We start from the raw sequence: 10,658 nt of genomic DNA on the forward strand, positions 1-10,658 counted from the left end.
AGTTCCCCTGGCACTCTGAATATGAATTAGAGCAGCCCTGGGTTTAGCTACTAGAGGGCAGTCAGCTTTGGTAGTCCCGCAATATATGAACACAGTAGTACTCAAACTGTCAGCAAAGGAAATGTCAGGCCATTGTGTCCATGGCCAAGTACTCAGCTTGGGGTAACCAGGTTATTTGTTTAACTACCATCTTGATCTCAATCTCTATCACTGTGATCAAGGGTACTTCAAAGGAACTGCCTGGGATCCCCTGACTAATGACAGCACCCTGTCCGGGATCCCTTGAATAATACAATTAAAACTGCTTTGTCTGTTTCATGATTCAATAAAAGGGAAGAAGATTCCAATATGCTCAGCCTTAGGCAGGCAAACAAGAGCAGTAAAAAGAAGCAAGGAGTTTCTCCCTCGAGCATCCACCCATGATTATTTGTGCACAGCACTTCCCAGCACAGAAGGCTGTACCAGGCAAGTGCCCTGATCCTTAGCTGCTGGAGCAGGAGCATTGTATGCAACGGGTTAGCAGCCCATGCCCCTTTTCTACCCACAGAAATATTTAGCCCTAGAAATATTTTGATTTCCATCCCCGCTGATAAGATTTCAGGCAGGCAGAAGCTGCCCTAACCCTGAAGTTGTAGGAGCAACTGCAGCCTTGCTTTGTTGATGCCTGGAGAGGAACACGCTTTGCTCAGCCCGGAGGAGACCTTTAGAACTCCAGTGGCAGCTGTGTGGTGTGTGTCCTCGTGTGTCAGGCTGCCTGCAGAGAGGCATTGTCAATTGGAGTATTTGTCAAAAGACGGAAGCAATTTTCTGTTGACCCATTTTATGGGTGAATGAAATATAATCAATATAAAGTAAACATAAGAATCCAGTTGGAAAAATGTTCATCTGGGTTGGGGATGTTTTTTGCTATTTGTTGGTGTGAGAGGGCTTTCATATGTTATGACACTCTGAATGGCTACAGAAACAAAAAAGTGCAGTGGGAACTGATGAAACATGTCAGTCTCTAAAATCAACATATTAATCTCTAATATCAATCTATAAGACATTATGCATCATTTATCTACTTGCTGCCTACCGTCTGTGACTCTAGATGAGTCAATTAGGTTTAAAGGTTTGTTTTAGAAAATCTAAATATCAGGAACTTTTTCCCTTTTTGGGCCACCACAAAGCACAAAGGGAATAATCAAGGTTGCCTAGAGATTGAGGCATTGTCTAAATGATTTTCTTAATGCTGACATGAGAATTATAAAAAAAAAAAAAAAGTATCCTTGAGAGGTCTTTGGCTGCATGCCCCTGTAGGCAGGATCAAAGGCACTTAGGCTGATGTTTCTCTAGCTTATTTATTACAGTGAAAGCACTGCATTTCAGAGGTTAAGGAAAATGAAATAACGCATAGCCTTTTATTGCTTGGTAGCTGGCAGGATATACACATACTTTTTAAAAAATCTTAGTGTTTTAGAAATAAGTTATTTTTATTGTCATAAAAATAAAATGTTAAATTTCTCTTAGATAAAGAAGCATTAGAGCGAAGACCTAGAACACTGTGAATCATTAGTTCTTTTGGCATGTCCAGAAAGGGTACTTAAAGAGATTCCTAGGAGTTTCCTGATATTTGTTTTGGTGCAGTAGGTTCTAGTCTTGTATCACCTTTTTACATGGAGTGAGAAGGTGGCTGTAAAATTTAAGTTCACCAGGAAATCCAAGTTTTCCATTCCTTTTCAGTTTTTTTTTTTTACTATTATAATATTAATATACAATTAATAATCTATTTAGTAACGTTTTCTTACATCATAATGCCAATATATCAGGGATACTCAAACTGCAAGCAAAAGGTTAAGTTATTTGACTCTGAAATCTGGAAATCAATTTACATCGTTTCTAGCTGGGGGGGGGGCCGAAGGGACCATCAATTCCCATCACAATGAGTGCTTTCAGTAGCCTGAAGTGCTTATTTAAAGCCTACAATGCAAAAAAAAAAATAAGAGTTGATATCTCAAAGAATAACATCAACTATTTTCTAACTGAAATTTAGACAATGATTTTGTTGTTAATACAACAAATGGGGTGAGGCGCAGGGCTGCCTTTGTTTTGAGCAGCAGATAATCCCTGGTTGTGGTGCTGGAGGGAATGGAGCCATCCACTTTTCTAGCCTGGGCGCCAAACCTGAGCTGCCCTGGAGCCTCTGAGCCACCACAGCCTTTGGGGCAAGCAGGGACCTGTGCTCCACTGGGGCTTCATCACCTGACATCCTCACAGTTCCCCCCCAAGCTGGTGCTGACTGCCTTTCATCTGTGTCGCATCAGCTGTGTAACAGTAGACTAGACATTCTCTGGCAGATACTTATCTAACCTGCTTATTAAAAGTTCTGATATACAGATTTAATTATCCATCAATAGGGAAAGTTCACTTAAATCTTCCCTGCGGCATGTGGAATCTACTATCTTGCAGAGCCTGCCCTTCCAAAGGTCACAGAGAGCAACCGATCTCATCTCCTTCCTTGATTGCCATTCTCTTTTGCGTAGGTAGGACTGCGATGTCCTCCCTCAGGCCTCTCTTCCTGTGACCCTTTCTCATAGGGCACATCTTTCTAAATGTCTTCCTATTTCTGCTGTCCCTTTTCAGCATTTTCCTACTTGCCTCTCTCACAGCAGCCCTCAAAAGTGGATATAGCCGGTACTGAATAGCGGATTGACTACTCTCCTCTGTCTTACGTGTCATATTCCTGTCAACACATAACAGCAAAACATTTGCCTTTTGATATAGCTCTTAAATAGGCAGTACTTAACTTGGCCATCAAGATATGCAGGTTCTCTAAACAGCACTATTTTTCCATGAATTTCCTCCTGCAGAGAGTTGAAGTGTAGGGAGTTACACAGGGACAGGACTCCCTAGGTGTCCAGTCCATCAAAAGAAACACAGGAATAAAAACTTGTGGATAGCTAGATATAGTTGTAGACTTTGGATGGAGATACCTTTGAAAGGGTCATCCATATATGAGAACATTAGGTTTATGTTCTCCACTTGTGTGACACTCCAGCGCTCCAGCATCAGTTTCTCCAGTACGTTATCACTGATACCACACAATGTATCAGTGTTTCAAGGTCTGCTTGCAGTCTGTGGGTCTATGTGAGTATGAAGAATAAACACCCATTTGCCCAATCTCCTTTCTTTCCCTTTGGACTCTTTCCTAAGATGTTATTAGACCCAAACAACACCCACTCAGAGAGATTGATTAGTGCTCCTGCTACAGGATCCCCTTTCTTTTTCTTGACTGTGAATACATCATTGTGTTTTATTCTGTATTGCCAAAATCAATGACATTTAAGTGCTAAGTTTTCAAAGATGCTGATATTTTACATTGTAATTTCTGGATGACTAATACAGGATGTGAGGAAATGTTCAGCCTCCAGAGGTTCTCCGTGTAGACAGTTCCCATTTTACAGAGCACCCAGCAGAGGGGTTGTCTATAACCTGGTAGTCTTGCTCTGTTACTGGAATGGTAAGCGTAGCACTTTAAGGACATGTTGTAAGAATTTGAATTGAAAGACTCAAATACAGGTGTGATTGGGATGTTCTTAATGGTTCCAGAGATGGAGACATTATCCATAATAAAATATATAAATGGAAAGAATAAAAAAACCCAACTTACATCCTTAAAACTGAGTCAAGAAGCTATTGCTTTAAACTCATTTAAGATGATGGCAAACATCTGAAAGATATTTCATTTTTTATATGGTATAGATGCAGTCTATGACAGCTAGGACAGAGGGGAAGCTGCAGGGCTGCTGGTGCTTGTGCTTAGATGTTGCTGATTGCAGCTCTGACAGGCGCCGCGCTCCACAACGGGCTAATGAGGGTCTGCTGAAGTACCAAACCTGCTACGAACTCATCAAGTATAACAATACTTTATTGGAAAGCCACTTGCGTCATCTGAATGTGAAAGAGGAGTATGTGATGAGCAGTATGAGCAAAACCACAAATCTCTTTACAAGTAGAGCTTTATTCCTCGCACAGTAATTAAGCAGTAATTAGCAGCTGTGTGAGTAGTGGAAATAGTTGCAGGAAATTAAGAGATCTTGTCCATGGGAAAAAATTGCACAGTGCCAGTATCTCCGAGCAGCAGAAAAGAGTTGCAAGTAAAGCTCAGATATTCTTCTCACATCAACAGCAAACCCAGATTAAATTCCATTCTTAATTTGTGAACATTTGTGAGAACTACTGTGAGGTAAATAGTAATTTCTTTAGCTCTGCTGAAAAGTCATGAAGTCATTAAAATGCAGAAAAATAGATTTTAAATTAAAAAGGTTTGTTTTACAGTTTTTTTTCAAAAGCAAAAAATTCCAAAAGGAAAATATTTTTTTCCAAAAGGAAAAAATTATAATCCTGCATCAGTGACAGATAAGTCATTGTAAAGCTTGTTCAAAAAAATAGTAAAAACAAAATCAAAACAACAAAAAGGAAAAACAAAGAGAAAAGATGAGTTCTTGTATGATGGATTGAGATAATATTCTGAACTTGCACTTGACCCTAGGCAGAATCACTTCCAAAATCAATGCCTAAAAGTACCTGTATTAATCAAAATTTCTCTTACCCTGTTTCTTAAGCAACTCTGCCCAGGTTTGTATTCTGGCAATTCCTGTTAGACAATAATATGGCAGCAAGTAGTTACCCATGCAGTTCTGGATTTGAGGGATGCTATTATTATTATGTACAATGCTGTCAGCTATTGTACATAATGATTCATTGTTCCCTCCTCATATGGTGCTGACCATCTCTGGACATGCCTCAGATCAATTTTCAGTAAGTAGTTCATTTGGTATAATTTGTGGAAACAATTATGTTCACAAAGCACTATATAAATCCAACTTGCATTGAGGGCTTGCATATAATAGTTATAATCCTGTGCACAAGGCATAAATGAATTCACAGACCTGTACCCCTGTCTTCACATTAAGGGCATGGGGAATACTATTTCACATACTCATATGATCATAATTTTACACAAAGCCTGAAACTCTCTGTCTACAGAGTCAGTAGGCAAAAATAATTGGTTCTATGTTGTTAGACATCTGCATGTTTTGTGTTTTGGAGGTTGTAAAAAATTCGCAGGGTATTATAAAAAAGATATTTACTTTATCGAGTATATACTTTATAGAGTATATCAAAGACTTGAGCACCTATGGGATGGAGAAGCTCCTTGGTATACGAAATAATAACTGGCAATGCAAGGATAAATAGTGTATTTTATCTGATTTAATTTTGCACTAGTGTCAGCAAAACAGAAATTTCTAACAGAGAAAGAGGCAGAGGATAATGAAGAAAAGAATGTACGGATTCTTTTTGACCAATTCATAGCTCGACCGGTAAGCACGCATGTGAAGGAAACAGCCTGTGAAGTATGTGTTTTGCAGAGCCACAAGAGACTTGCAACACATGAATTCTAACAATTTGCCCACGCCTTCCCAGTCTTGCCGTGTTGTAGCATAGCTGTGGTTATGATCTCTGTGTTGTCAAGAAGACTGAATGTGAATTAGGACAAATATTGCCTGCCAGCAGAGAAATCCTGGCTATGGGCAGGTGTGCAGTCTCCTTCACCTTCACCAGCAGCATCACTTCACCTTAAGGATATGACAATAAAAAACATCAGAGCAACCTGACGGATGCTTTTGCCCCGGGGCAGGCCAGTGTACAAACAAAAGGCATCAAGGGCTCTCCAACCGGCTCCTTTTTTCTGTGCCAAGAGAGGACTAAGCCCACAACCTTTTTGGAAATGTAGCCTTGCACAATGAAAGTATACCTGTACTTTTTTATCAAGTACATGTGTTTCTGAACAGCCGTATTTGTACAGCTGTTGCACCTGACAGTACCATGTATCAGTTGGGGTTCCAGTACACTAAATTTATTACAAATGGTCTTCCCTAAAGCAACTTATACAATACAACTTTTTTAAAAAATACCAAAACAGATATTGTTTGTAAGAAGGCTGTAATTTACAGGTTGAAATCCCTATTTTATGTTAAGTGCTGTTACTAGTGATAATTGAGGTAAAATACCATTTTACTTGTCCTGGCAATTCAAAGGAACCACAAGAGACAGGACTACATTCTTTAATACCTTAGTCTACAGCTTTACAGAAGATCTATGTGCAACCAGAAGACTTCTATTAAAGTTTACAACCTATGCGACACTTAGTGGTGTACACGAATTAAAGAATAGTATCTTATAATGTATTTCAAAGTACACAACCCATTTTACAAATAGGAGGGCACACAATTACTTTAATAATATCGGACAGCTTTGTATTTCTTCTTAGTTCAACGTATTCATTTTATGCTGTTAGAATATTTAGCTTTCATGTAGCAACATTCCTGAAAAGCTACACAGCTGTAGCTAAAAAAAATACTGTCTCTATGGGACACTTCTCAGTGTATGCATACCTCTGTTCACTTCAGGAAAATGGATGAGCTGAAAAAGTTATATGCAGGTATGTTCTTAGGAAGCCTTGTATTCTAAATACTATTTATTTCTGAAGTTGTTTAGAATAAATAATTATAAGGAAGACTTCAAGTAGCACCTAAGATTAGAATCCTCGGAGGGAAGACAAGTTCAGTAAATTGATTTTAAATGTATAATGTTGATATAACTTCTATAAATATCAACAATCATGTCAGAAGTAATTGCAGTCAATTAATCTGATTCTATTTCTGTTTTATCTGTTCACAGTTATGTTTTTATCACCAGAAATGGTTAGCAGTTTCAAATGGCATACAAACTTTCACGAGAGAATATACCTATCAAGATCGTTTAGTGTATTTACACTGCATCGATAGATACAGATATGGAACTGAGACTGAGTCTGGCTCCCTCTGTAGCTGCTCCATCCTTTTATATCCGTTTGCATCACATCAGTTTACAATATCCACAAATCTACCTGAGAAGGAGAGTCCTCCACAACTGAAAAGCCTCTTGTTTGAGCCTGGCCATATGGCCATAACCCAGAGAAAACTCACGCCACATCTGAACTGTCATCCCATACAACTGTGCTAAGGAAAAGGCACAAAATTAGATATAAATACTTCTCCCTCCTTTGGCATCCTGCATTGAGCAGAGCTCACCCAAGGTTAAAGCCAGAACCTAGGTTTATCTTATTTTTTTAAATGATGCTTGGAGGGGGGGACTTTTCTTTTGTTCACATTCCAGCAATTCTTTCTTTGTGCATGGTGATTTTTAAGGTTAATTTTATAAGCACTTAACTTTTTATTCCCTTTCCCACATCTTTTACATTTTGTTCTGATTTTGCCTACCCCCTGTATAAAGGAAATTTTCTTAACTAATACCATTCCTATTGCTTTCTTTTAATTAGATTGCAGAGTATCTCAAAGACTTTCTGGTTGTTCATCCTACAGTATACAGACCTTAAAAATTGCTTTTTGACAGTGTAAGATCCAGTCTCTCTTTTTTTCAGGATATGTCCTGTTATGATCTAATTTAGAAAGAACACACTGGCTTCCCTGATTCACATCAGTACATCTCCAAAGAAGAAACCTACTAGGAAAAAACCGTGTTTCTTTGACATTCTCTATTTTTGCCTATATCTTAAAATGAGCACGGGGTCGGGGTTCTGTGCTGGTTGATCCAACTGCATCTGTTTGCTTTTCAGTCTTTAATTTATGTTGGGCTGTAAACTGTCCAAGTAACAATTTGAGCGATGCAGCAACAGAAGGTGACCCAGATTACACAACACTGTACGCTAATGCCAAGTCTTCTTGTTTAATGGCAGCTGGTCAAAGCTTTGTCTTATTGCAATTCACATTCAACAGATGCAAATCAAACAGCCTCCTCAGACACACATCCTGCCTGTCTTCATTTTAAACATGTTCAAGAGCTACCGCTTTTCATACACATATATCAGTCTCACCGGCTGAGGCCATTTAGCCTCCTTGGCTTGTATTCACTCGCAACCACCTGACACAATTATCAAGTAAACCCATTGTGACCTCCAATATTTTGCATACTTCTGTATATGTGGAAGTTTGCCGAGAATATTTTCTCTATAAAAATAATTGGACTTTTATGCTCTCTCATAACGAAGATATTTAGAACACCAAATATATCACAGTTGTTCAATGACTGATTTCTCTAGAGGTTGTAATCAAAAAAGCATATATAATAAAGTAATGAGTCCTACTAAAATATATGACATGAAAGCTTTAGCTAAAGATAAACTAACCTAGATTTCAAGCAGACAGGTTTAAATTTACTGGATGAATGGTAACAAAATGCAAGACCTTAAAGTATAAGTACAGTTTTAACAGAACATTTTATTGCTTTACTTTTAATATGTGAAGCATGGTGTTTAAAATGCTTTCATTCCTCATTTTTGAAAAAAAAAGTCTAGGCATGAAGATCAGGAAAGCTATCATTCAGTGAGTTCAGGCAACTTAGTTTCACAGACCAAATCTTTTTGGCATCTCCATCAAATTTTTAAAGCCTTCTGACAACACAAGCTTACTGCTAGAAGTGCACGTCTAGCCATCTACCCAGAGGACATGTCAGAACAATAAGAAAAAGTGCAAATCTTACTTTTTAAGTGGATGAGCAGCAAGAAACTGAGGTAGAAGATGAGTAGAGAGTTAATTCTTGAATGAGCCATATTCATCTTGATAGGACATTGTCTGCCGAGTTGTCTGTTGTCCAAAGGGCTGGTGCTCATCTTCACTGCTTTCTCATTTCTGAAACTAAAATAATACCCAAGGCACACAGTCCCCTACAAGCCATCTTTGCCTGTGCCCCTCATCAAGCCTATTCACTGCAAACCTCCAGACTTTGATTCAAAAGGCAGTTGTGCTTGTTAAGGTTTTACTTTGGCAGGTCTGAGTGATTTTTCAAACCTGGTGCAGATTTGTCTGTGAGCTGGACCGGAGTCTTTCCCCAGCTCGCTGCTACAGAGCTGTGACGTGGGATGTGCACCCTGCCTGGCTGACACTGCTCTGCCGCTAAGGCACAGCGCTCTTTTAATTTTTCAAAATATATCACACACTGTCTTCTACTAAACCTCCCTTACATCACTCTCTTCCTGATTCATAATATAAACACTTCATGCTTTTTTTGCATAAAGTCAGCTAATGAGCTCTTTCTGCTCACTGCATTTTCTCTGTATCTTACTTCATTAGCATGTAAAGTAAAAAGATGAAACCTTGTTTGTTCTCCTCCACAAGCATTTGTTTTGGCTTTGTTGGTTTTGTTTACACTGGATTTAAATGCTTTTGCCATCACAAAAAAGCATAACAGTTGGGAGCTGGCACGAATCCTCCAGGCTTCATTGAGTTGTAATTTTGAAGTGCTCATAGAGGAACCTGTCATTTACAGATTCAGGAGATGACACAGTAAGATTAATAGGAGAAGGGGGTAGGGGCAGGGGATGGACTCCATTCCTTTCTGGCCAGAGGCAGCTTTGGGCAGCTGTGGCTGCTGTAAGTGCAATGAGCCCGCCCATGCTCAAAGGAGCCTTCTCCAGCTGCCATGGCAGTGCATCACTGGGGCTCTTCACCGAGCTGTGGTACAGACAATGTTTTGGTTTTGTCCAAAGGTATCTCCGTGTCTAACTCCTCATCCGTTTATTACAGCTTTGTTCACAGACATTAAAGCCTTGGCCTGGGCTAGCAAAAGGGAGAGGAAGGCAGTGACAGCCTCAGCAGCCATGTTCAGATGCTACCATCCCAGTACAAACTTCACCCTTCTTGCACCTAACAAAACCAGGGATCATTAAGTATGTATGCTTACCATAAGCAAGCTCTATCATAACAATGATTGCTTGTTCTGAGAGCTGCCTGTTTGACAATGAATCTCCTCTCTCCATCATCTTCACTTCTACCAGCCTTTGTGGCCCTCAGTCCTCAGTGCTTTGTGCTCACTCTCCACACTGCAAACACCAGGCATTTCCAAGCCCAGGAGCAACCCCAAAAATTCTCCTTGGCCTTTGCTGTGCTATAATACTGTAAAACAGATGATGCTTAATAAATTTGTTACTGTCTTTTGCGCTCCCCAACTCAGAAGAACCTTAATCCCCAGTTCAGGAAGCCTTTGATAATGCATTTAATGTCACATGTACACTTAACCAAACCAAGCACAGACTGAAAGTCATGCACGTGCTTAAAGCCTCAGGTGAGTAGGGAGCAGACTGGCTGTGCCAACATGAATTTAAGCAAGTTGTTTATAACAAGTAGGTATTTTCACATTCACTCTTCCAGCTCTGTGAACTGAATAATTTTAAAATTTCTCTTGCCGCAAGGCCTTTCCTTCTTTCCCACCTCATTCATGTGCAACTGCACTCACACACGGATAACCTCCATGGCCCAACTTTTCAGACCCTCTTTTGCTCCTCCTGGCACCAGCAGCTCTGGTGGCCTCCACCTCAGCAGTTCTGAGGTGGCCTCCACCCTCCAGCAGCCCCTGCTCCACCCACCATTCTTCATGGGGCTTGAGAGAGCCCTGCTGTCTTTGAGGGCAACCTGGGCTGGATTTCCTGGTCAAATGTCAGGACTTGCATACAGGATGATGAACTGGGCTGCTAGCAGATAGTACTTAGATATCTATAAAATTAAATATAATTAAATAGCTAATTGTATTTTTCAGCTCTTTCTGGTTTTGTAACTCCT

General features: G+C 39.7%; 1 protein-coding gene across 5 annotated transcripts in view; it reads right to left on the reverse strand.

Moving 5' to 3' along the window:
* Positions 1 to 8,907, reverse strand: part of CRB1 (crumbs cell polarity complex component 1) — a 114,559-nt gene extending 105,652 nt beyond the window's left edge. For 4 of the 5 annotated variants that reach the window (XM_054073268.1, XM_054073267.1, XM_054073270.1 and 1 more), the window contains exon 1: positions 8,584 to 8,907. In XM_054073268.1, the coding sequence (XP_053929243.1) occupies positions 8,584 to 8,713 (130 nt within the window). In that variant the 5' untranslated portion in view covers positions 8,714 to 8,907. The remainder of the gene's footprint in view (positions 1 to 8,583) is intronic. The other variant, XM_054073271.1, reaches the window with a different exon arrangement.
* Between the last annotated feature and the right edge of the window lie 1,751 nt (positions 8,908 to 10,658).

This window comes from Cuculus canorus, chromosome 8, assembly GCF_017976375.1.
Source record: "Cuculus canorus isolate bCucCan1 chromosome 8, bCucCan1.pri, whole genome shotgun sequence".
In the NCBI taxonomy this organism is placed as follows: domain Eukaryota; kingdom Metazoa; phylum Chordata; class Aves; order Cuculiformes; family Cuculidae; genus Cuculus; species Cuculus canorus.